Source organism: Onthophagus taurus, chromosome 7 (genome assembly GCF_036711975.1).
Source record: "Onthophagus taurus isolate NC chromosome 7, IU_Otau_3.0, whole genome shotgun sequence".
Classification (NCBI taxonomy): domain Eukaryota; kingdom Metazoa; phylum Arthropoda; class Insecta; order Coleoptera; family Scarabaeidae; genus Onthophagus; species Onthophagus taurus.
Window position 1 is genome coordinate 5,631,530 of NC_091972.1, and position 27,981 is coordinate 5,659,510.

Consider the following 27,981-nt stretch of genomic DNA (forward strand, 5'->3'; position numbering starts at 1 on the left):
AAACAGGGGCCGCGGTTTAAATACAGCCCCGGATTGCCGCGGAGGAGAAGGATAACCGGTGTCTATTTTTAGCAGCACAATAACTTCTTTATGATTGCTCCTCAAAGTCATTGACTACCCGTCGTCGACCGCAAAGGTTGTGCTTCTCTCCTTTACTCTTCGCGTTTATGCGTGTGTGTAAGTACGAGGAAACACACTGGCGCCAAAATACTTCTCTACACTTCTTCTCTTTGCGTGTATTGGGTAGAGAGTCGTTGTCGTCTTTATATTTTCACACCTGCGTGCCAATTGCTACGACGGCTCGTGTGTATTCATCATCCTTTTACTTTAAAAGACGATTTATTTTTTTAGTGCTGTTAAAGGCAAGGTGACTCGGTAAGGAGATAATTTTTACATAAACATAAAACAATATTGTACGAAATTAATTTTTTTTAAGGACAATTCCTTGGCAGAAAGTTCCAGTTTATATTTGAAAATATCAAAAATGTTTCAGCAAAACTATAGTTTAGACACTTGGAGGAAAAAAGACTTATAACAAAATTATTTCTGGGATATGATTACAATCAAGGTTCTAGAGAACCAAAATCACTTACCAGCTTGGATATTAATAAAGAAGACTGCATAATTATTGTTGTATAATAGTTCATAATTAAGTTATTTTGGCATGGATGATTGGTCACTCAATGTTACGTTATGAACAACATTTGAGAATGAATGGAAGAAAAAGTTTTAAATGGTAGAGAAATAACCAAGGCGCAGCGATTAGATTGATTTTACCCTAAAATCTGTCTTTTAAAATCAAGTACAGTGATAATGGCTTCATATCAGCAAGATGGAAAGGTAGAGGAGCTATCGAGCAATGATATTAATATTCTAAGATTTAATTTCTTATTAATTATTTCAGATTTGTATCTCAACCATCTTTAATATTACTATTATTGGTTAACAATAACAAAAATAGAAAAGAAACGGATGGCAGAAGTAAAGAGGAATTTCAGCCTTAATCTAAACTCTGAACTTCTGCAAAAAAGAACGAAGATGGTTATTGGTTATTATTTCATGAAAACATATCTTTGCAAGAGCGTATTTAAAGGCTACATGCTGATTGTAGACAAAAGTCTGTTGGCAGCTATAAACGGATGGAAACAAATAGAAAAAGTTAACAAAGCAGGAATCATTGTGGTAATACTTTCTGATTATATACGTCTAACATTTGTTCGTATTTGACTAGCATACAAAGATGATTTGGCAAACGAGACTTAAATTTTAACTCAAAAGTGTATCAACATCAAAATTTTTAATGATACTTCGTTCACAAGCTACCACGACTCCTATCTTTTACGTTATTTCTATGACATAAGCTAAAAAGTCTATTACTTAGGTTACTTAGGTTTGGAATTGACTTTATGATCAGATACATCTTGAGTCTCGCAGAAAGTATGCGATTTTGATTAGGAATAGGGAAGATCATGTATAAATCTGTCAAAAAGTGATAGACAACGAGTTATATTTTTGGTTCTCAATTCAAACTCTGAACTTCTGCAAAAAAGAACGAAGATGATAAAACTTATCTTTGCAACGTTTATTTTAAAGGCTACATGCTGATTAGTGTCGTTCTTGGATCAATTGGTAAAGATCAAAAATCTTTTGGCTGCAATAAACCACGAAACACATTTTTTTATCAAAGCTATTGAAAAAGTTAACAAAACTGGAATCATGTTCTTATTTGACTAACATACAAAGATGACTTGGTAAACATTTTGAAATACGAGACTTAAATTTTAACTCAAAAGTGTATCAACTATGTACTTTTACGTTATTTTTATAACATGAGCTTGCCAAAAACCCTATTAGTTATGCTTTGGAACTGAGTTTATGATCAGACACATTTTGAATGTCGCAGAAAGTATGCGATTTTGATTAGGAATAAGGAGGATCATGTCTAAACCTATAAAAAAGTGATACACAGTGAGATATTTCTAATAGATTTAGAATTTTTGATTTTGTACAATTCCTAATTGATTTGAAAAGTTAAAAATTATACATTTTAATGTACAAAAGAAATTTGAAAGTAGTTGGGAAAACTGGAATCTCAAATCTAGTCCAATTTGACATTAAAGTGATAGTTATAAAGTTATAGAAGTCTTTTTAGGCAATAAAATGTTTAGATATCGATATTTACCTGCATAGTGTATGGATTTCTGGTTCTCTGAAGAGATTGTAGCAATCCTCGCAGATACGATCTAGGCGTGCAAATACACTTTTGTTGTATTGTCCCTTGCACTCCAAATGGAAAAAGTTCTGCCTCTTTCCGGATGGGTATGTCAATACCAACTGCGAAACCAACGTGAGCGCGATGCACACCCACACTGCTTGAGTGCTTGCACTGGAGAATTGATGAGTCATCTAAGAGAAAATTAAAGAAAATGTAGTTTTAATTATTTTTTCATACTATACATATATATATAGATAACTTATCGCTATTAGCATTGCGTATTTTCTTTCGAAACGCGATAACTTCCAGGTAATTGTAAATATGTCAACATAAAACGTATCCCTATTCATTCAAGATATTTGATTTACTTGTTTACTAAATGTTGAATGAATAAATCATAAATATTCCGTATTGTTTGTTATTCTAAAAATAGGGGTTCCATTATAATATAATTATAAAATAAATAAGATTAAAGATAAGAGTAATCTGAAAATCATGATGGTTAGAAAAAGATGTAACGAAAAACGCATACCTATATGATATAAATGGTTAAAAGCGACGTACACTTATGGTCCGTTTCCTTCTAACTATTAATATGTTACGATTGTTCGCATATAAGGAAAATGACTTGGTAAAGTTGGAATGACGGCGCGGTTCGAATTCCATTCTCCAAATACAGGACGACTAAATTACCTAAACGTCATTCGAGTATGAAAAATTAACTATAAAATTTTGTTTTCAAGTACGATAAGAAAAACAATTTCTCGTTTCAAGTGTTTTTATTGAATATTAATGCTTGTAAAAAAATGGTTTTTTTGATTTGGTTTTTGAGATAAGAAATCCTACACCTCCACCATTTTTTTCTTTTCAAATAATTAACTCGTTAACGTTCTACTTACTGATTATATAGTTTCCACCTCCCCACAACAAACAAAAATATATAAATAAATTAAGTGGATCGTCTAAGATTAGACGATTCCACTCGACTCCTTCACTGAGCACTGAACCTTTCCCGATCGACCATCAACTTTTATACCGATCCATTTAATTGATTTAATACCATTAATGAATATGAAGAAAATCGAAACGAATAAAAAAAGCTGTTGTGTTAGTATTGGTTATATTGTTTAATATTGGGGTAGATTAAATCGAATGATTAAAAACAGCGGGATATCGACCTACATATTTTCTTTTATTAATCCGCTTTTATCAAGAGTTTATATATTTGGGGAAAGGAGACGTCTGGCAAATAGATAGTCATCGAAAACGGTCCTTGAAACTCGAATACAACACTAAATCTTTTTCAACTTTAAGCTTTCTTCACAACATTGAAACAATTTTCATCAAGATGAAACAAAAGGAAAATAAGAAATAGTTATGTTTATAAAACTTTCTTTTTTTTTCATCTTGATAAAAAGAAAATAAAGAGAAGTTTTATAACTTTCCGGAAGTAGTAAAGATAAATCGGAAAAGAAAGCGCAAATATTAGATATAAAAACTCACGTAAATTCGAAGAAAAATACAATACAAAAATCCAGTGATGAAAGCAGATTGCGCGAGAACGTTCAACTGTATGACTTCAACTGTAAAACGGGAGAAACTCGAAGTCTCTGAGAGAAACGGATGTGCCACTACTGAACACCGTTTACTGACTGAGCCGTCGTGTTTCAACCGAAGTCGAATACTCCCTACCACGATTCTTAAATTCAAATAAAGAAAAACGATATTCAATGAATAACGCAAATGGAAAACACCCCTTTAATTATTTGAATTAAAATTCTTAGTATAAAACACACACATTGTGATGATCTGATAAGAAAAGCACTAACAGTAAGTACACAAACAGTAAAATGACGTACACAAAATACACAGAATTAATTCTTGAATCTATTTTCGTTCCTTAAAACCATTCATAAATTTATAATTTACGTTTTCGCTTCTTTTATAAACCCTTAAGATATTTTAAATCTTTTATAGTGTAATTATGGAGTTTCACTTTCTATTTTCTTGATCGTAATTTTGTCGATTTAACGACGTTTGTCGTAGTCGCAAACGACCGGAAATAAATCCCACATTAAAACAGGAACGGCGGCCAAATCATAATAATAACAATCGTGTATGTGTATTTCTGTACCAAGTTGTTAAATATAAAAAAGAATCCTCTTGGTTCTTGTTGCGTCGGCTGCGGGTACGTTAGGATCGTCGCAATAATTGCTTAATTAAGATATTAATAAGGGAGTCAATAAACGCGTTTAGCGGGACGCGGAGAAGAAGAAGTGGTATTATTTCTGGAGCAAGTGCTCCGGGCGAAACGGACGTCTTTCGCTCCTTCCACTTTATACCAGAACCAGAAGCAGACGGACACCTGGCACCAAGCAGTCTGGTTAGTGCTATTTTACTTTTTTACTATGTGGCAACAGTGTCGTCGAAGCCGAGAGGCGAGATTAGATCCAAACGTTTGCCAGGTCGAGTTTAAAAGCTTAGCAGCCTTTTTTATTATTTGTTATTGTGTTGACTGGGCTCTCTCTTTTGCCTAAAAATACTACCTAAACATTTTTTTGTACGATTTCTAACTTACTTTTATTACCTTTTTTTTATACTTCACTCAAAATATTTACATTTGCTTTCACTGCTTAAAAATAACTGTTACATTGTTATACTATTTTATATATTACTTCGTATAAGTCTTATATAAAAGTTGATAATGAGAATTCTTTGATATTGGCATACTAAGTATCAACTCTATCTGAAGTTATCAATCTTCACAACCTAGTCAATGACACCAATACTGAGATTACGTGACGACGCAGATATAACATGGTGGTCTATCTCAGTTTCAAAATTTAGTCAATGTCTAATAGAAAAACAAAAAAATTATGTCATTTTCCAACTACATCATCAGAATTAAGGCAGATGCGTGGATTGTAGCACTGCAGTCATAAATACGAAACTAGCAAATCAAAAAATTGCAGATAAGATGTAACGTTATAAAAAGACAATTTTTTATCCGGTAAGTTATTGAGTAAATCATGAAATTTAAAATAAATTTCGTTTAAAGTTGATTTTAGCTTTATGGCTTTTACAATGATTGCTTTTACTGTAATGGCACATTCCCAAAGAGGTGCTTGGAAAACAAGAATTAGGTTTGTTCCTTCCTAAGTTCAGCGTTGAGTACAATTTTAAGCAAAATCTTCAGGGCTTGCGTGTGGAAAATAAATATGGTACACAAGATGAACTGCCATGATGGAGATTTTGATAAAGCTACTGTATCCCTTTTGGTTTAACAAAATGCTCCCTACAAATTTATCAAATCGTTCCATATCCTCACACTATCAAGTTTCCTCAACGCAAACATTGAGGAAAAATCGTATTTGAAAAATGCATTTTATTATTTAATTATTTTATATTTAAATTATTTTTTACAGAGAAGCTCACAACATTGCAAACATCCAAGCAGCCCAAAGACTTCTAAGCATGGAGTTATTGTTAACAATATTATTAAGAAGTATTCAGAGTGGGAACATTGAGGTTGGCCACTTATTGGAGATGAACAACAAACAATATAAGTACGAAAGCTTGATGGCTAACACCAGCCAGGAATTAACACCGATTGATTTAAAACTAGAACTAACACTAGACCTAAAACTAAGAACTTTCTGGTGAAGCCATGTCATTTTTGAAAAAGTGTTTGAAGTTTCAGATGCCAACTTTGATCAAAAATAAGTTCGAAGTGAATACTTGTTAACCAAAAAGTATCAATTTTCTTGAATTTTTATATCTTTTATTGAACTAAAACTAGAACTAACACTACACCTAGAAATGTTAACTAGAAATGTTTTCCTAGACCTAGTTTGATAGAAGTTAGAGATAGTTTGCTAGAATGTTTCTAGTTCTAGTTTTATACTTGCACTGTCACTAGAACTAACATTAGACCTAGAGACATTTGGGTTTAGCCGTACGTCCCTTAAGACGGCTAAACCCAAATGATTCTAGTTCTAGGTCTAGTATTAGTTCTAGTTTTGCACTAACACTGACATTAGAACTAACATAAGACCTAGAACTAGAATCATTCAGGTTTAGCCGTCTTGAGAGATGTGCGGCTAAACCCAAATGTTTCTAGTTCTAGTGTTAGTTCTAGTTTTGCACTAACACTGTCACTAGAACTAAGACAAGACCTAAAACTAGAATCATTCTGGTTTAGCCGTCTTGAGAGACGTACGGCTAAACCCGAATGTTCCTAGTTCTAGTTCTAGTCTTCGTTCTAAAGTGCAAGTGTTAGTTGTAGTTTTAGATCAAGAACAAACAAGTTAAATAGTACAGGATATCTCGAGACTTAATTATATTAAAAGATGTATTAGAGTTATATAAATGAAATATTGAATACATTTTGAACATTTGGTGTTACAACTTTTATTGAAGAATACTTATTTAAGTAAAATACTTGGAAGAATTTTCAAAATTTTAGGAATATTTTTTAATAATTTTGTTAACATTCCACTGGTTAATATTTCCTCTATCTATCTACAACACATTGACTAGAACCTGTTTGTTTCTATTTTTAAAAAGCTCCATTTAGATAAAAACGTAAACGTAACCATCCAAACGTTAATGGTCGCTTTATCATTGTCTTCACCTTTTGTTGATAACTCACCCACTTTTCTTCTCTTGGCATTACTCTGAATAATTTTTCCTTTAAATTTTTTTTAACTTAAACTATTGCAAACACGTGAACCCAAAAACACCTGGTCACATGGATTAGCATACAGCCGCACCGCAGACTAGATCTTATCGTACCACTTACTAATGTATTTAAATGTGCCATCAGATTGTACAAGCGATTTCACCAGCATTTTGCATTGCGAACTTGATTAGCATAGTTAATGTCACTCGTTAACGCGGATCTCCTTATGTACACAGCACCATCACCGCCCAGCTGTAATAATAGCAAGACTAGGACACTTGCGAAAAAATTGTAAACACAAACAGAGATCTGATTACTCTGTATAGGCTTGGTGTGACAAATATTTACCGGAACGGAAATGCCAAGAATGCTTCTCTCTATAGTTTCTCAAACCTTATCTTCACAGCGTTAGCGAAACCTTACAAATATCACCTTCGTTAATGTTTGAGAAAAATAAATGGATAAAGATTTAAAAATAACGTTTCCTCGTAATTTAGTCATTTCAATAGAATGTATTTACAACTTCGATCAGATAATTATAAATACATACCTACAATCAGAATTTGTCATTGTGAATCAGAGCGTGCCTCGCCTGATATTGCCAATGCCATGGAAAGTTTATAAGCCAAGAAGAAGAAAATACTCGGCATACCGTTTCGCACCGCCGCTTCTTCTTCTTCTTCGTCATTCAAAGAACCGCGAAAGGCCGATAAAGAAATGGTAATTGCAGGATTAGCTCGGTATTTACGAGTTAAATCCCGGACAAACGTCACCTGGTATATCACGTATTTATCTCTTTATTTATGTTACGCGTATCATTCGGAATAATGATGAAGAAATTCAAACTAACGGAGAAGTATAATGCGTAGAATTATACAAAGATGGTTCTTTGACGACGAAGCGAGGAGATCTTGACGAGGTATCGTATAACTAATTACGTATGCGAAACTTTCTTCTCGGCTTTTCTTTTACCTCCTCCACTGTGAAGGCACAGCTGGTTTCCTCGACCAGGTGTTCGACGATTTTTACTTAATAAATCGAAGCCGCTGAGATTAAGATGTCCGGCCGTTTTTACCTCGTCCGGTCGTGGACAGCCAAGCTGTCCGCCTTACGGCGCGTTTTAATTGAATGTTGGCAAAAGGAAGACGCGAAAGAGCGGCCTCAAGTGTGGTCGTCCAACGACTTGACCACACATACAGCCACCTCACGGGATTTTGCGTCTCGTTTCGAACCGCGCCGTGCCGCTTTAAGACCCAACAGCGACGTTAAATATATCATTTTAGGGATTACGTTGATTATTTTCAAATCTCGTTTAATTTCCTTTGTTGAATAAGAACTATATTTTCTGTAATGTTACGGTTGGGATAATAAAATGGAAAACCGAAAAATTTTTAGCTGGTAACATTTTATACAAGAAAAAAAGTAAATGTTTTAACGGTTCTTATGATTTTCAATCATGAAATGACGATAAAACCTGAAAGATAGAAAGAAATAAAGAGAGCGTTAATGGTTGGCGTCGCGAAAAACAAACAAAGAGGATTTGAAGAAGAAACGGACTGGGGGACAGAAGAGGAGGAGGAAATCACCTGCGCACTCCTCGCGGTCATTTTCTGATGAGTCAAAGGCGGCTTGTTAAAGAATAAATGATTGCTCGTAATAACAGGCCTCCGGCCGCCGGCGCTGGGAAACGGACCGACCGTAACAACTTCATCGTTCGCCAACCTGTTTGCTGAAGGAAGAAAGAGAAAGAGAGTGAGAGGGGCTAAGACCACACCGGTGGTTAACAAGTCGCCGATTTTACGGATTATACCGGTAGGTCATTTTAACCAACAAGAAGACGCGCCGACGCTCGCTTGTCTTGGTCGCTTCTTTGCCTTAGGGCACCTCTACTTCTTCTTCTTCGTCTTTTACCTTTTCTTCCACATCATTCGTTTATCCGTCTCTCTCGTTTTTCGTGTTAAATCCGACACTGTTCGCGCTCTACGCCACTTCAGACTTGTAAGACGTGCTCTCGTTAATTATAAAACGCCGCCGTTCGGCTGAATTCATGGACTGGTTTTACGTGGCAGGATGATGCTCCAACACTGCGGCGGAGGTCTAACTCATTTTTATTTCGTATCATTTTTATGGCCTATCATTTTAACTTATAAGGAGAAAAGTGAGTACTTCTGATTACGTTTTATAACATACTTAGATTAACGATTTCTGGTATTATAAGAAGCGCTCAAATCTAGCAATGGAAGCTTTTCTTGACCTTGAATACGATTAAACAAAAGATCACATTCTTTTTTTTTTCTGATAATCAGATGTTAATTGAAATCAATGCAGCCCAAATTAACTAAGAAGCTAAAACAACCTTTTATGTCTTCTCACGTCCTAATAGAGACCATCTTGAGATGATGCTTGGAAATATTAAGAATTATGTTGACAGAAAATGATGAAACTGTTGAGTATACAGAGATGGTAGCTAAACATGGGTGCTGTCGTAGAGATCAAGTGATAAACTTGGCATCTTCGAAAGACAGGTATTTTGTAAAGTATCCTGGGAAAAGTTTTGGACCAAAACGTGTGCAGAATTTGTCAAAGATGTCCCTCTCGGCATCCATCAGAATACAAAAGCTGACGTGGGCCGGACATGTGGTGAGAATGGAAGAGAGATTTCCAAAAATGCCGTACAATGCACGAATGCAGAGAAGAAAACGCCATGGAAATGATGGAAAGACGCAGTAAGATGTCGCAAGAGATTTTCGGGGTTGGAGGAGAGCAGCATCTGACAAGGAAGATTGGATCCAAGGATTAAGGGAGACCTGAACCTGATTTGGACTGTAGAGCTAAAGAAGAAGAGAAGGGATTATTTTGGAATGATTTTAGATGATATTCGAAGATATCTGATTTATAATTGAAGATATTAAAGATGATGTTAAGGAAATCAGGGATGGTATAGAGAAATATTATGAGTAAAACTTTGAGATATAAATGATAACGTTAAAAGATGTTGAAGGTCCGTGACAATGTTAAGATATATCCGAGACATGATAAATGATCTTGAAAAGAACCAGAGACGACAGAGAGTGATATTTATTGTTGATATTTTTTTAACTACACCCCCTAAAGTTGTTGAGAGCAATTGAGATGCCCCGTTTTGTTAAATTAGTTTGTGTTGCTAGATAAATTCATCTTTTTTTTTTCCAGTTGCGATGATTACACATTATCATTCGGAGCGAAAAGTATATATGTTACTGTAAAAGCCCGAACTACGGTAAATCTTAGTTTAACTAGTAAATCTTAAGATTTACCAAAATGAGTTGGTAAATGTGTGGATTTTTTAAACAAGAGATAATTTTTCTGGCTTTTACCAATGCTAAGTTTTACCAATAACAGTTCGTATTTCTTAATCATTTATTTTAATAATTTATTACAATATAATTGGTAATGAAATTATCCATCTATCAAATCCTTAAATGGCTTAAATGATTATCTATCTTGCAAGCTCATTTCTTTGATAAGCGAAGAGAAGAGAAGGGATTATTTTGGAATGATTTTAGATGATATTCGAAGATATCTGATTTATAATTGAAGATATTAAAGATGATGTTAAGGAAATCAGGGATGGTATAGAGAAATATTATGAGTAAAACTTTGAGATATAAATGATAACGTTAAAAGATGTTGAAGGTCCGTGACAATGTTAAGATATATCCGAGACATGATAAGTGATCTTGAAAAGAACCAGAGACGACAGAGAGTGATATTTATTGTTGATATTTCTTTAACTACACCCCCTAAAGTTGTTGAGAGCAATTGAGATGCCCCGTTTTGTTAAATTAGTTTGTGTTGCTAGATAAATTCATCTTTTTTTTTCCGGTTGCGATGATTACACATCATCATCAGGAGCAAAAAGTATATTATGTTACTGTAAAAGCCCGAATTACGGTAAATCATAAGATTTACCAAAATGAGTTGGTAAATGTGTGGATTTTTTAAACAAGAGATAATTTTTCTGGCTTTTACCAATAGAGTTTGGCACATATTAAGTTTTACCAATAACAGTTCGTATTTCTTAATCATTTATTTTAATAATTTATTAGAATATAATTGGTAATGAAATTATCCATCTATAAAATCCTTAAATGGCTTAAATGATTATCTATCTTGCAAGCGCATTTCTTTGATAAGCATTTTTTGAGGTAGTTACACTTTTTAAATCCTTGTCCTCCTGTCATAACAACTTCTTCTATCTTTATAAAGTCTTCAGAGCATGAGGTAAACTGATTCTTAGTATAAAGCTATTTTAGTGCTCCAATTTTCGTACCCTGTTGGTAAAGCTCGTTGTTATTTATATCTACCACAACTGCAATAATGATTTTTTGAGTCAGTTTTAGATCTGTCAATGTTAGGTACTTTCAGTCTTACATTTTGGCCAACTTTCACATCTGGATATTTATTTGCTGACTTTGATTTTCATCCTCTTTTTTCGATATTGACTCCTCAGTTATAAAAACTTCTTAGAGTCATGGATTATTTGGTTCTCATTCGTCTTTTCGTTAATAATCATTTCGTCTTGTTGTGTTTTACTCTTCACAGTGTTTCTGTTTATGTCCTCTTCAGTGTTATCTTACTTATTCTGTTCAATGGCATTTCCGACGTTAATATTTTGTTATGTATATTTAAGCAAATACATTATCTAAATCTTCTTCACATCTTACTAGTTCAAGCATGTCTCTAGATATTGCTGACGTTGTAATGCCCATTTTCACGGGACTACCAAACATTGCTTCGTAGGGGGAACATTTTACTCTGACCACTTTGTTAACTGGTTTTTTTCTATCCACGTGCTCAACATATTTTCTTAACTCCTTAACTCTGACTGTGTCTGGGCTTTCCATGTACTATTTTAACGTTCGGCCACATAGAGCATAAACTTTCAATAACTTGGGTACAAAATTCTCGACCATTATTTATTTCCAAAAGTGGTGAAAATATCCAAAAGATGGCTCCGCGTTTAGATTGAAGTGCACGAAGAATCACAAATTTAGTAAGATGGTCTTGGGAAACTAAAATGAATTTATATTTTCCATCAGGGTTAGTTTGTAGATCTACTAGATCTACTTGACAACGTGAGTTCATTTCACTATGAAGTGTAGGCTTAATGACAATGCCCATTTTCAAAGTCTTCTGTTTTTTTGACAAGGTTGGCATAGCTTCAAATATGTCATAATAGCCTCATCTGTTAGACTTTAAGTTACATCTTAAGCATTCTATACGTGTCTATTTTTCAACATTTACTGTATCTCTGCGGTAAAACCTAAGATTTACCGAGTCGAAACGAACGATGATCACGGAATATTTCGGACTTTTACCAATCAGAGTTGGTAAATCTTAGGTTTCACTGGAAAATCTTAGGATTTGCCGTAGGTCGGGCTTTTGCAGTAACATATATAAGGTTTTTAACAACAAAGTTTTTTAATTTCTGATTTAATTTTCTGCAAATCTGATTTTAAATTGCAAATGCAAACAATTATGGTACGATGTTTTCTTAAATATTTATTTAAAATAAGTAAAAACATACAAGAAAATTTTAACCATAACGTATATTCTTGCATAGTCTCAGCATTTGTTGGAATTATTTTAAGTCGTAAACAAGAAACTAAACACACAACCAGAAACATAAACTCCACTGTGCCCATTTAATCTCCTTCTGGTAAGTACGATTAAATCCAGTATCGCGTTCGGCGCACACCTGTTGCTGTGGCCGCAGGCTTCGTGGCTATTATCATAGTCAGCGCGCTCTATAAGCTCCTTGATCTTCGTGAACTGGTTATCTATTTTTAGACCGGGCTTTCTTTCATTTCTCGGAGGCCGCCTCGTTCCCGCGCCTTACCATACAACCCATTGTTCTGCCCACCTTTTAAACAATCCTCACAATCGCAACAGCCAAATTCGTATTCGATTAAAATTAAAAAAAAATATCGATCAATTTCGTACTTGAAACAATATGATAAAGATTAAATTTGTTGTGTTTGGACTAAGAACGGTTTGAATGTGGGTTATGTTTTGCTTAGTGGCAAATATAAAATAGAACGGGCATTCTGAACGTGGTCCTCGTGTTACAAAATTGCCCATAAATCAGTCAAACGCGGAAGTTAAAATGTCGTGATTCAATGATTTAGATTAAACTAGAACTGGGCTGGGAGGAAAAATATGGCGACGGTAATTTATTTTTTTTAAGACCTTGGAGGTTTCTACTATAATGAAACCACAACCAGATTTGTAACTGTACTTACACACACAACTTTGCGGTTTGGTAATTATGTAATGAAGAAGTTGATACAAGTAGTAAATTTTTCCTCGGTTTATTTTTGAATCATATTTTCGAGAATTACTTAATTTACATCCGGATGTTTTAAAAAATCTAAAATTAGAAACTGATCTTTCTTTTACCAGGTAGTCACGCCTGGAATGCTTTGTAATTCTTGAAATTGAAATCATCTCGCGATGAATAATTGAAAGGTGCGATAAATACAGTAATGGTTACGTGTTGGGTTTTCTTGACTTGAAATCGCATTTAAATCCGTTAACATGTTGAGATGTAGAACAGTACAACCGGCTGCAAGACGTAAATTGTATCCTGGCAAGTTAAACCAATAAAAACGACATCGTCCTTACGAGCTGATCGTCAAGTGGGCGATTCTGCCCTGATAAATTGCGAAGGATTTAGTCTGCAGATGCCTCAGGACCTTATGGAAGATTCCAACCACTTTGTGAGTTGGTATATATATATAAAATATTTAAGCGTTCGCTTTTTGCTGGCCTTAGTCGAGGTCCGCTATATATAGATTCATTTTCCTTCATGACCACGTCAAGTGATGGCGATGATTGTTGGCGACAAACCTCCTGTTAACTCGAAGCCGAGTCGTTTTCATCTTTTCGCTTCTTCATGGATGTTGGAGGGCGGCGCGAGAGGCCATAAATAATCTCCGATCTATTTTTGAGATCGATAAAACGGTCCAATTAGGAACCTCTGCGGTTTTAGCGATAATAAATTTGTCCTAACGGACACTTTCACCACACTTTAACTTTTCCCCCCTTTTAAAATTTCTAACCGCGCATGTTATTAATAACTTTAAGTAATAAAATGGTTCACTTAAATTATTACAATAAAAACTAAGAAACATGCCTCATAAATTTTAATTCTTAAATCTTATAAATTTCCGATAATGATAAATTCAACCTTCCAACTATGATAATGAAGAGGCTTAGCTATCAATCATCGAAAAAGAATCACGTATTGAAATTTTAATGTATAATTACAATGTGTAATCGAAAACTTCCCGATGTCTTTAGAGTGTAAAATACCGTGACAAACATAAAATTAATAGAATAACAAATTTTAAGTGCCACTATTGGAATAATTACTGTTATTGATATTCCATAATGTTGTACATTAAGCCGATCGTGATCGATTTTTTTAAATGCGACTAACGTGAGATCATTGCTTATAAATAATGAATGAGAGTGTTTTAAAATCGTGTTGATAACCGAAATTTAATACGCATTGTGTTCGCATAAAACGTCAGAAACAATAATAATAAATCGTATTTTTTATCGGGAGAACACATATAAAATGCGCAATTAATTCCTTTAAATTTCGAGAAAGCATCAATTTATTTTTAAAACTTTATTCAACAAAAACTAGGTAATTATCACCTTTAAACTACGTACAAGTATCATTTCCAGTTTTATGACGTGAGATTTAATTAAATTAATCGCTATAAATTGATTTTTCTCATTCGTTATGAGATAATCGAACAAAGTTCACAAAAAAAAAATCATAAATAAAATAATACGTAAGATATACCCACCCCCTTTTTTACTTTCGATATTTTTAACCCGTTATGTCATTGGTTATATTAAATGAGTTTAATTTTTGTTATCATTAATTATACAAAGTTTTCGAACCAATAGAAATAACCGAAATAATATCATCGTGTGGTTTTGACGTGTTTCTTTCCGATAGGTTTATTTAATCAAATACATCTTATTGGTTAATTAACAATAATAGACTCCATTTTCAGTAAACTTTTTAACGTGACATCACGCTCATTCATCACTTGAAATCTGCTTGGAAATCTTTCCAAGAATATGTCGACGATGACGTCTCCTTTCCTTGCACAATTTTAAATGAAACATAATTGAGTGTATTCTCAATTAAGCGGATCCGATCTGATATATAGTATAGTTATGAGTTTTCGTATCAACCTTGGACGCAAAGACGCTTGGCGTCGCGTCGTTTATTTATCAACAAAACCGTTCGTGGTCGGCGGCCAGACCGATAAATAAGACGGTCCGTGAGAATAAAACGATGAAAATGAGAAAAAAAGATAAGAGAAAGATCGAAGGCGAGGACGTTGCCAAATGGCCCCGGAGTGGCTAACGCCATGTGGTTATAATATAATTTTGGGTTACGGACGTAGTTTCTTCCTGATTTCAACACTGGCTGAACGTCGAGTTGAAATTATGTTTGCCCCCGCTGAGAAATTGCTACGTATTTAAGTGCTTTAATGACACGACTATCGCCGGCTACTCAGTCTATGTTTAGATTTCAAAAGGAAATACTGTCCTGTAACGTTTCAATGATAAATTTAACTCGAGAGGTACTACAAATAACATTTTCATAGACAAAGAAGTACAGATAATTTATATTGGTGTACTTAAAAGCTCGTTATGTTTAATTAAGAATCATATTAAAGTTTGAACACATTCAAATGATAACACTTCTTAAAGATTTAGCCAGAGTCGGTTGCTTCCGAAGCACTACATATACCACATACACCTGGACATATCCTGGACTTGTCAAAATTGCACGGTTTTGTTTATCAATTTATTGCAAAGTTTTTGAAATCAAAACAATAAGTTCTATGCCGTTTTAAAGAAGAAAGTTTAAGCTTTAATTTGATGATAAAATCATTTACTAATTCTCAAAAATAAGACCTCCACGATTTTTTGAATTTTCACCCTATTTTTCTATTTGAGGTTAATCGTCAAAATTGCATGGCTTTGTTTATAAACTCATTGCTGCAAAGTCTTTGAAAGCAAAACAATAAGTTATATGATGTTTTAATGAAGAAAACTTAAGCTTTAATTTGATGTTGAAGTCGTTTCTTCATTTTCAAAAATACGACCTCCACAAGTTTTTGAAATACATTATTTTCCTATTTGAGGTTAAACGTCAAAATTGCATGGTTATGTTTATAAATTTATTGCTGCAAAGTTTTTTAAATTAAAACAATAAGTTATATGCCCTTTTAAAGAGGAAAGTTTAAGCTTTAATTTGACGTTAAAGTCGTTTACTAATTCTTAAAAACAAGACCTCCACGATTTTTTGAATTTTTTTATTATTTTCCTATTTGAGGTTAATCGACAAAATTGCATGGTTATGTTTATTAATTTATTGCTGCGATGTTTTCCAAATCAAAACAATAAATTGTATATCATTTTAAAGAAGATTTTCAAAAATAAGACCTTCACGATTAATAGAATTTTACATTTTTCCTATTTGAGATTAAACGTCAAAATACATGGTTGTGTTTATAAATTTATTGCGGCAAAGTTTTTTAAATCAAAACCATAAATTATATGTCGTTTTAAAGAAGAAAGATTAAGCTTTAATTTGATGTTAAAGTGATTTCTTAATTTTCAAAAATAAGACCTCTACAATTTTTTTAATTTTTTAATTTTTTCCTATTTAAGATTAAACGTCAAAATACATGGTTGCTTTTAAAAATAAATTGATGCAAACATTTTAAAACTGTAACAACAAGTTATACATCATTTTAAAGAAGAAAGCTTAAATTTTAAGCTTTAATTTAATGTTAAAATCATTTCTTAATTTTGAAAAATAAGACCTCCACGAATTCTAGAGTTTTTACATTTTTTAAACATTAAAATTGCATGATTTAAAAACAAATTGATGCAAGCTTTTTTAAACTGTAACAACATATCATTTTAAAGAAGAAAACTTAAGCTTTAATTTGATGTTGAAGTCGTTTCTTGATTTTCAAAAATAAGACCTTCACGAGTTTTTGAAATTTTACATTATTTTCCTATTTGAGGTTAATCGTCAAAATTGCATGGTTATGTTTATTATTTTTTTGCTGCAATGTTTTCCAAATCAAAACAATAAATTGTATATCATTTTAAAGAAAAAAGTTTAAGTTTTAATTTGATATGGAAATTGTTTCTTCATTTTCAAAAATAAGAGCTTCACGATTATTAGAATTTTACATTTTTTTCCTGTTTGAGATTAAACGTCAAAATACATGGTTGTGTTTATAAATTTATTGCTGCAAAGTTTTTTAAATCAAAACCATAAGTTATATGTCGTTTTAAAGAAGAAAGATTAACCTTTAATTTGATGTTAAAGTCGCTTAATAATTCTCAAAAATAAGACCACCACGATTTTTAAAATTTTACATTATTTTCCTATTTAAGATTAAACGCCAAAATACATGGTTGCTTTTAAAAATAAATTGATGCAAACTTTTTTAAACTGTAACAACAAGTTATACATCATTTTAAAGAAGAAAGCTTAAGCTTTAATTTAATGTTAAAATCGTTTCTTAATTTTCAAAAATAAGACTTCCACGAATTCTAGAGTTTTTACATTTTTTCCAATCATTAAAATTGCATGGTTTAAAAACAAATTGATGGAAACTTTTTTAATCTGTAACAACAAATTATACATTATTTTAAAGAAGAAAGATTACGCTTTAATTTCATGTTAAAGTCAATTTTTTCAAAGTTATTTAGAGTTGCGTGTCAAAAATATCAAGGATATTTTATCTGCTGTTTTTTTAATTATGTAGGCACGTGTAGATTTTAAACTATAATAACTATAATAACTCAAATAATATTATTCATATCAGTAACATTTCCTTTGATATTTTACCTTTCTAATTTCATCTATTTTAGAATTTTAAGTAGACCTTTAGATATGATTTATTGAAATCTTATTTTTTATTTAATTTTCTAGTTTATTACCCAAATAACATTTACGTAAATAACATTTTGATGTAAATACAAAAAATTAAATTTATAGATATTTTCAGATTTCTCAACTCCTTTGAGTCTATGAATAACTTAAAATGATTTCATTACATCATTATCGCACTTTTCATAGAATATTTTTTTCAAGTTCGATGATTCATTTCATTTTCTAATAGACTACTAATTTCTTTAATAAAATATTCATGTAACTACTTCAGTAGGTTGATTAGTTTATTACACCATAGATATAGCAATAATTCTAAAATTACTAAGTTGGTTTCGATAAAACGTCCGTTAACCGCAACCTATTATTAGTAGACGTTTGTTTATTACATAATAATTAATACTAGGAATAATCGCTACAAAACCAACGTTATTAAAGATGTAAATTACATAATTCAAAACATCTATTAACATTTAAGGTAAAAGCTCCTTAGTGCGGCGATTAAATCCAACCAAGAATCATCAACATTTTTGCGCCTCATCTTTTTAAATCTTCGAAGTCGTTAAAATGTCACGCAAGATCTCGCGGAACATAAGATTGGAAATAATTACGTTCGCGGTTGACTCAATTAGATTTAGAAAACAAAAAAGAACTGACCAAGAAAGCGAATTATAATAATAATCAGAAACCAGCAAAAACCATGCGAGAACAATCTCAGTGACTTTCACATTTGACGCGATACAGCGGATGCAATTCACTTTATAAAAGACACCACTCTTATACTAGGAGAACTCGACGGAATTAGAATGGCGTGCTAGTCATACAGAAATAGAACAGAATTTTGCCGAGATTTGCGGTTTCGCGACTCTATATTTAGAGGTATTTAATTATGCAAATTAGCTTTTACGTATCCTAAGTTTCTAACTTTGCCATTTCTCCCGATCCAAAAACTCAACTCTGGTTATGTCGTTTGCTGTTGTTGCGCATATTATACGTTATTTCATTTTGATTAGGACGAATTATGCAACTCGACGTTGAATAAACACCATTGTCTTTTCAGATGAGAACCGTCAGTTTAGTTCCGTAACTAAATACAATACATGTCAATTAACGCAACAACGATAATTACATGTGATGATTGTAACATTTATTTTAGGACGTTGATGAAGGATGTAATTAATAAATATGTTATGAACGAAGTGACCCAATTTTAATTGTCTAAAGCTGACGATTTTTAGTTGAACACATGAAATTGTGATAGCTGCTAAGATTTACACTTGTTGTGAAGAGGAGGTAGAGTTTCATAAAAACTAGAGATTGATGCAAGTTGATTTAGAAGATTATTTTAGTAATTCTTACTATATTAATCAGAAATATTAAAAATTACGTTGCGACATACATAATATTCTATTCCATCATAGTCAGTCCATTCGATACACGATATAATATACTTGGGGCTATTTGATCCGTAGCGATTGCATGCAACAGAGAGTCCAACAAGCAGCGGTTCCGTCAAGGACAACTAGATCCATTCGCGTTCGCGGCTACATCATCAAGTCGGCCGTTGCAGACTGCGTGGCGACTACGATAGCGACTTCAGCAGTTTCGCGGCCGAACGTAGTACTCCGATTCTCTCACAATCTACACTGATATTAACTATTTTTACCTTCCATTTCCGTTTCTCCTCCATCTTCTCATTTTCTTTACCTTGTTGTTGTTCAGCCTTTTTGATTCAAATTGCAACGCTCCGCACTTCCGCGATGCAAAGGAAACGAAAAGGAAAATTCCGTTGGGCGATAAAAAGGAGGCTCAAGTTGAAGACGAAGAAGAAGAATAAGAGGAGGATTGCGCAACGAGGATTGCTGTGCTAAGCGATTTTCGAACGGTCACGATGCGTTCACGAACCGTAACGTTGCGTTAGGTCAGTGAATGCGCGAAAAGAGAAATTTCATTTTTTCTTTCTTGTTGAAAAAAGTATTTTGAAAGAAAACAAGGAACGATTGGTATGCTTATTATAAAAGAAAATGGAGAATGTTGGTATACTGTGGCAGTAAATTATTATTACTTGAAAGCGTGAATTACGTTTAAAAGTTTTAAGAGTTAGAACCCGTGTTATGTTAAAAACGAAATGAGTTATTTTATGAACTATCAAAGATTTTTATGTGTAGGTTTATCTTTTATTGTAGTAATAATAATTTTAAGCTATAAATCACGTAGTCTACTTTTATAACAAATGACTCAAACGGTAAACTCAATATATCATTCGAAACTACCTTTATAAAGTGATTTAATACATACATACTGCAGAATGCGATACATTCTAATCAAAATCCACCAAGTATATTTTGAAACTATCGACACAAATACTGATATCGTTAATGTATGCCAGAAAAAGAACGGACACCCGAGAAGATTTTGACATACTCTTCCAATCAAAAAGTTATGATCTATCGAACTTATTAGCAAATCTTGCCAAATAGCAAAACCTTTTTAGTTTGCTTTCAAATAGCAATATGAAACCATTGAGGAGCTTGATTAAAAAAAAGAAGCAAAACTTACATAATTGACTTGGAGTATAGTATGAGGTGGCATAACTTTATTCTAACTATCTAGAGCAAAGAAATACGAATTTGCTTCTTGGATTAGCTTGCTGACATGAATTACCCAAAGCGGAAGAAAATATGTTAAGACAGATTGGTCAGGAGAGGAGATAAAACGTTACAGGGAAAATTTGACGAGTTGGCGACAAAGAGTGGAAAGAGTAATGGGACTGGAAGATTTGATGGAGGTGATAGAGGAGGGAATCTTCACGGCGGGAGCGCATTCTGGGAAGGAACGCATGGTGGGCTGGAAAATGCAGGAAGACGAAAAGGGAGGCAAGGACAAGATTCAAGCAGTGGCGGAAAAGAAAGGTTCTGGTGGACAGTTATAAGGAAGAAGAAGGTACAAAGAAATGGAGGTATTTGAAGAAGTTGAGGAATGGAAAGGTCAGTAACGATATACAGATGGAGTCACTTTATGAATTTGTTGGGAGGGATAGAAGATAGGCAGGCGGTCAAGGAGGAAGAGACGACTGAGGGGCGTGAAGAGATTACGAAGGAAGAGTTGACAACAGTTTTGGGGGGGAGGTTGAGGAGGAGAAAGGCGCCGGGGGAGGATGAGGTACACAACGAGGCATCGTTGGTGGCGATAGGAGAGGTGAGAGGGAACCTGTTAGAGATGTTGAACAATGAGTTGAGGAGGGAAGGGTTTCCGAACCGTTGAAGGGTGGGTATAATATGCTCAGTGCACAAGAAGGGAGGTACGAGAGCAGTGGAGAGCTATAGGGGAATCAGCTTACTCAACTCCTCATACCAGATTAATGCGAAGATACTGCTGGGAAGATTGGAGGAAGAGTCTGGACTATAGGGCGTTTGGACAAGAACTTCCCAATTGTATTTCTGAACCCAGACAGTGCCTGATTTGAGGTTGTAAGACAACAACTTAATTTCTTTCAACCTCCTCTTCATTTCTATCGAATGATTTGGTGTAGTTTTTCGAGAGTTTGACAATAAATATCGTTGCTGATTGCCATTTCAAACTTGGAGGTGTTTCGATCGGTACTGACATTGTGCAGTTATCACTGCACAAGTTGTACTGAACCTAAGGCAATGACTATAATCACCTATGCAGTACATATACGCAATTAAAATGAGTGCAAGTATTAACCTGATCATGATAGAGTTTATTATGATTGTATAGTTGCTATTGTATCTCCCCTCTACCACATGAGCACGCCATTCTTGCTTTTTCACCTCTCTATTTTTACTCTCTAATCACAGAATAACCAGAAGACGTTGCTCAGAAGACGTTCCTCGCGATAAGATGGCGGATTTTAAATCGATGTGATAAAATGAGATGCCACCAACATCAAATAAATCGACGTCAGTGTCATTTCTGGTTATTCTGTGCCCTAACTCCTTCCACAGTATTTACCCTTCCCGCCTTCTTCTTCATACTTCCTCTTTTGAGTACCCTACTCTAGTGTAATATTCCCTTCTTTCTTGTTATACAAATTAAGACTTAAGTCTTTATTAAGATAAAGACTTAATGATGATTTGGTTTTGCAAAACTCAATCAGGAGATTCTTGAATATAAAACTTTTAAAAATACATATATTGATATTTTTATCCACAATCACCTTATAATTGAAGTTTTATCCACACTTATGAACCGTATAAAGTACCTCTTTATCCACTAGTGGAATAAAGTTACATTATTCGTGAAATAATGAAAAATACAATCTTAAATCAATCACATCCTATTTATTATCAATATTAACATTAACATTTATATTAATAGACTTTCATTCTTTGATTTCTCATATCACTTTCTTTCATTTTTCACCAACTTTACCTTTACAACTTTCACACTTTTACAAATATGTTACAAATGGAGTCGATAAACAATCGAAAATAAATAGCAACAATTCAACACCTCCCAATGTTTTTTAAGTTAATTGCAATGATTTTTGAGATGACAGCCGCTGTCAGCGTGAAATGTCAACTTAACTTAAGAACATTCTTGCGTGAATAAAATGCTGTCTAAAACACTTGCACAATAAATAACTATTATTTGCAATTTTAAACCCAATGTGTGATGAGAGTGCTAAAAGTTTTTGGTTCAGCTGGGATTGTTTGCCAGATGATTTTAGCAAAGGCTTAGATGGCACAAGAAAAATATTTTTTTCTGCCTATCTTTAAGAATACCCAAAAATGAAAACATCTTAATAAAGATAAAATTGCAGAAGTGTAGCTTTTACATCTTCCACAAAAATAACGTTTCCTTTATGAATGATATTATCCAGATGTTTCTTAAGAGTAAAATGTAGACTCTTGTTTTGCAAGTCGACAAATTAGAAAGATGGTTGGAAATATCATAATGTGGTTGTCTTGTGGAACTTTCAACTAACTAATAACCTATATCTTTTGAGGTTATCTCTCTAAAAAACCTTCTAAGAATCTCAAATCTTTTATTGCAAAAAGGGTTTGTTATGAAACAACCTAAAAGATTGAGTTGAGAGAGACGTTTCCTAAGAGCAAATACAGCATCGCAGAAGCAAGCCACTCTCATTGTTGCTTACACAAGAGCAATTATTCTACGGGTTTCTTAAGACGCCTAACGACCTACAAAGCGACGGTTTTATTTATAGAAATCGACGCGTCGACGACGTTCACCGTTCAACAAAATTCGTTTCTTCATTTCACGTCCTCGGTCCGCGAAAGGTCGAGAACAGAACGGTCGCGGAAGCTGAGGTCACGATCGAGACCGTTTCCTTTATTCTATGTCAGAAATGGACGCCCGTGCCATAAAGGACACTTTCCTGGCCGTGTTCGAATGTCGGCCGGGTTTGTCTCTCTATTGCAAATCGTGAATGAAGTCACTTTTACTTCGCGTGAAGGCAACTTTCACTGTGCTGCACCAACTTTACAGAAGAAATTCATTTCGTGTGATAAAAAAACTTGAGTAATCAAATTTAATTGATTCTAATAGTATTTATTTTAATATTTGTCATTGAATTACCGATTTGAACGGTTGTCTTTTGCATGAAGCGGATCTAAAGTCGCGGAATGTGAGTCTTAATTAACGTCGCGACGCCGCGCCACTGTCTCGTGGTGTCTTCTCGGAAGATACGCTCGAAACGATAGATGGCACGCTAAAGTCATGGTGAATAATGTAATTGGCTCGTAAACGTACTTAATTTAATATTCGCCAAATTGTTCTTGGAATTCAAAGATTGAAATTCATTTTTTTCAACTTCATCAAAAATTAACATCGGTAGACCACACACAAACAAAACTTTTTATTATAAAATATCATTATTTATTCATAAATTTCATTGAAGCCAACAAGTATTAATATTTACGTGATACACAATTTTTTTGAATAATTTTGCAAACAATTTGTAAATGGAAATGTTATAAATTAAATTTTTCTATAAAAATGTTCAATTAAATTGTTCTAAATCGGAATTTAATAAAATATAAATACAGAATAAAATAAATGTTTAAAAAGAATCAAAATTATATTCATACAGAATTACTTTGGACAAATTGGGTCATTTGTTCAACAAATTGTACAATTTATGTAAAATAGTAACTAAAGACTGAGTGGAATACCAATTTATTTAACGTAATTCGATACAATTTCCAATTACGTAAAAGACTTATAGGTAATTTGAACTTTTCTAACGTTGAAATTTTGTTCAAGTTGTGTCAATAAAGTTTCCCATAAGAAGGTACTCACGTAAGCTTACACGATTTACTTTCGCGTATCGTTTCGTAAGCGCGATCGAAATATCCTTACTTATAAAACATGTTTTTCATTTCCAAGGAAACACCACACCACAAATTTATTTACCTTTAAACCTTTCCGAACAAATAAATTTATTGTTGTTTAGAAAAATCTTTTATCTCTTTAAAGACTAATGGTTGTACGTTTAAAAACAAAAGGAGAGAGATCGCGTTATCGTTCAATGGGGACGACGAAGGTTTATCCTTCTTCACAAGAACTAATTAGTTGTCGCTTCCAGGAAGAGACGTTTGCCCTTTTGCCGCTATCGCTGGCGTTGGTGGTCCATCGTTGGATTTTCGATTCTTCGTGCACCTCCGCACCTCGAAATGGACGTTTACGTGATAACGGAGAAAATGGCTGAGGATAATTCCATTAAATTTCAGGTGGTCAAACCGTAAATGAGATAAGTAGCAGCCGTTCTCCAATGAACCTTTTAATGTGGACAATGAAAATATAGACATCGAACTTCGTCGAAACTTGAGAACAGATAAGAGTTCTTGAGAAAACCGACAATTTTATTGCTTCAAACATTGGTACTAATCAATCAATTAACGACCAAGAACAATGTTATTATTAAATAGTTTTCACCCAAAACAATTTTCACACACAACACAATTTCGTTCCACAACAAGGTTTCCGGAACAATTTTCATTACGTTTGAGGATCGTTAAAATGAATAAGGCTTTGTTTGAATGAATAGAATTGCTTAACTTTACGTATAAAGTTTACAAACGGACTTTACTGATACACTTAAAAGGATATGTGGAATCTCATAGATTAACATATTTTAATACGATTGTAATGGGAGTGCTAAACTATTTTTACATAGAAACTATTATAAAAATAACATCTACTTATTCAAATAGTTGTAAACAAAAAAATTAACATTGCTTTTTAAACTTACATTGAATAAATTAACATATATGTTAATGAAAATGGAAATTAATGAAGATATTTATAAAAATTAACATATGTCTACAGTTATTTTAATAACTTTAACAAGTTTAATAGAATTAAAAAATCATAAAGTGAATAGAAAGTTGTTTATAGATAAAAGTTTAAGATTGAGAAAAAATTGATATCTCAAAAATTAAAAATGATTTTGCAAGATTGCATCATTAAAAAGATGAAATTTTTCATTACAATTCATAACATCTTCAAAGAGATTTAGTGATAAATTTGTTTTGTGTGATATTAATAGAAAGTTCGATAAAAATTGATAACTTTAAGAAAGGTAATGTAATTAAAAAAATGGTATCTCAAAAACTAAAAGTTATTTTGAAGAACGGTCTTTTTCATTGAAAAGCTCACAATTTGTTTTATAAATGGCGATAATTTCATGACGATTGATTAAATCCCCAATTTATTGCGATTTTTTAAAAATAACATAAGAAATATTCTCTACCTTAAAAAAATGAGAACATCATTATGTTTAATAATTGATATCTCAAAAGCTAAAAGATATTTTGAAGAACGGTCTTTTTCATTGAAAAGCTAACAATTTGTTTTATAAATGGTGATAATTTCATGACGATTGATTAAAACCTCGATTTATTACGATTTTTTGACAATGACATAAAAATTGTATGCAGTAAAAAAAATAGAACATCATTATGTTTAAAAAATGATATCTCAAAAACTGAACAAGATTTTCCAAAACGGACTTCAGCGTTAAAAAGGTGAAGCTTTTTCATATTGTTATAAAAATGTACAAAGCGATTTAGTGTCTAATCTGTTTTGTGTGATATTAATAAAACGTTCGATAAAAATTGATAACTTTAAGAAGGGTAATGTAATTAAAAAAGTTGTATCTCAAAAACTAAAAGATATTTTGAAAAACGGCCTTTTTCATTGAAAAGCTAACAATTTGTTTTATAAATGGTGACAATTTCATGACGATTTATTAAAACCTCGATTTATTATGATTTTTTGAAAATGAAATAAGAGTTGTATAGCGTAAAAAAATTAAAACAGCATTATGTTTCAAAATTGATATCTCAAAAACTGAAAAAGATTTTCCAAAACGGACTTCAGCGATAAAAAGGTGAAGCTTTTCCATATTGTTCTAAAAATGTACAAAGCGATTTAGTGATAAATCTGTTTTGTGTGATATTAATAAAACGTTCGATAAAAATTGATAACTTTAAGAAAGGTAATGTAATTAAAAAGGTTGTATCTCAAAAACTAAAAGATATTTTGAAAAACGGCCTTTTTCATTGAAAAGCTAACAATTTGTTTTATAAATGGTGACAATTTCATAACGATTTATTGAAATCTCGATTTATTACGATTTTTTGAAAATGACAAGAATTGTATACCGTATAAAATTAGAACATCATTGTGTTTCAAAATTGATATCTCAAAAACTGAAAAAGATTTTCCAAAACGAACTTCAGCGTTAAAAAGGTGAAGCTTTTCCAAATTGTTCTAAAAATGTACAAAGCGATTTAGTGATTAATCTGTTTTGTGTGATATTAATAAAATGTTCGATAAAAATTGATAACTTTAAGAAAGGTAGTGTAATTAAAAAGGTTGTATCTCAAAAATTAAAAGATATTTTGAAAAACGGCCTTTTTCATTGAAAAGCTAACAATTTGTTTTATAAATAGTAATAATTTCATGACGATTTATTGAAACCTCGATTTATTACGATTTTTTGAAAATGACATAAGAATTTTATGCCGTAAAAAAATTTGAACATCATTGTGTTTCAAAATTGATATCTCAAAAACTGAAAAAGATTTTCCAAAACGAACTTCAGCGTTAAAAAGGTGAAGCTTTTCCAAATTGTTCTAAAAATGTACAAAGCGATTTAGTGATAAATCTGTTTTGTACGATAATTTAAAAAGAATCGATAAAAATTGTTAACTTCAAAAATAGTAGTTGTAATTTAAAAAATATATCTCAAAAACTAAAAGTTATTTTGAAAAATGGCCTTCATCGTTGAAGAGCTGACAATTTATTTTATGAATGGTGACAATTTAATGACGATTTATCAAAACCCCGATTTATTACGATTTTTTTAAAATTGACAAGAGAATCGTATACCACAAAAAGTGGAAAAAAGAGGATTTAATTTAAAAAATAAAATTTTGATACTTTTCCATATAATTGCTAAAATTATTAAATCTAACTCAGTATTCAAATTCTAATAGGAATTATCGAATGTTAACTCATTTAATTTATCCGATGATGATAACCGCCGAATTTTATTATTTAAATAATAAAGTTGTCGTTTCAATTTACATAATATTTTTCCAACTTTTAATTCATCTTTTAACATTTGCAGAATTAAAGTTTTAACTCGCATACCGTATCAAGTACGGTATCAAAAATACAAAGCCAATATTAATTTATTATATCATTAGTTGGTTGGTTGAGAAATCTATTTCAATGAGCAAATCGAATTGTGTCAACTCACTTGAATTTGATTTATGTACAACATTGGTATAAATAGTTTACATTGAATTACCACATGAGCTTATGGGCTTTAAATCTTAATAAACTGTAGACTATATTAATTAATTCGCTTTAAAGATCAATTAGGTGTATGTAGATTAAGAACTATTTAAACGATTTTTTTGAATTAATTCTATCTAATTACAATGAAAACGTTAAATAATAAAACATTGAAATCTTACAGTGTACAGTAAGCTGCTACCGCTACTTGTCCCAGAAGTTCGTAGCAACCGTCTGATGCTGCAATCCCACAGGTGTTCTCGTTCTTTGCGAATGTGTATAGAAGGGAAGCCTTCACCTTCA

The 27,981-nt window shown here is 32.6% G+C and overlaps 1 protein-coding gene and 1 long non-coding RNA gene across 6 annotated transcripts in view; one reads left to right on the forward strand and one right to left on the reverse strand.

The window, feature by feature from the left end:
• The window catches only part of IT (ion transport peptide), a 40,658-nt gene that overhangs the window by 1,370 nt on the left and 11,307 nt on the right, over positions 1–27,981 (reverse strand). The window contains exons 1-2 of one of the 4 annotated variants that reach the window (XM_071197738.1): positions 27,861–27,944; positions 2,183–2,406 (exon numbers count right to left, since the gene is read on the reverse strand). In XM_071197738.1, the coding sequence (XP_071053839.1) occupies positions 2,183–2,406 (224 nt within the window). In that variant the 5' untranslated portion in view covers positions 27,861–27,944. Of the gene's footprint in view, positions 1–2,182; positions 2,407–3,114; positions 3,203–3,718; positions 3,799–27,860; positions 27,945–27,981 lie in introns of those variants that run through there. The other 3 variants (XM_071197737.1, XM_071197739.1, XM_023046538.2) reach the window with 3 other exon arrangements.
• LOC111415048 (uncharacterized) lies at positions 87–27,939 on the forward strand. 2 transcript variants are annotated; one of them, XR_011640978.1, is made up of 7 exons: positions 87–375; positions 437–840; positions 905–5,225; positions 5,274–5,358; positions 5,412–5,582; positions 5,641–5,781; positions 27,863–27,939. It is a non-coding gene; the product is annotated as an uncharacterized lncRNA (long non-coding RNA). The 2 variants fall into 2 exon arrangements; XR_002706336.2 differs by having other exon boundaries at positions 5,274–5,582.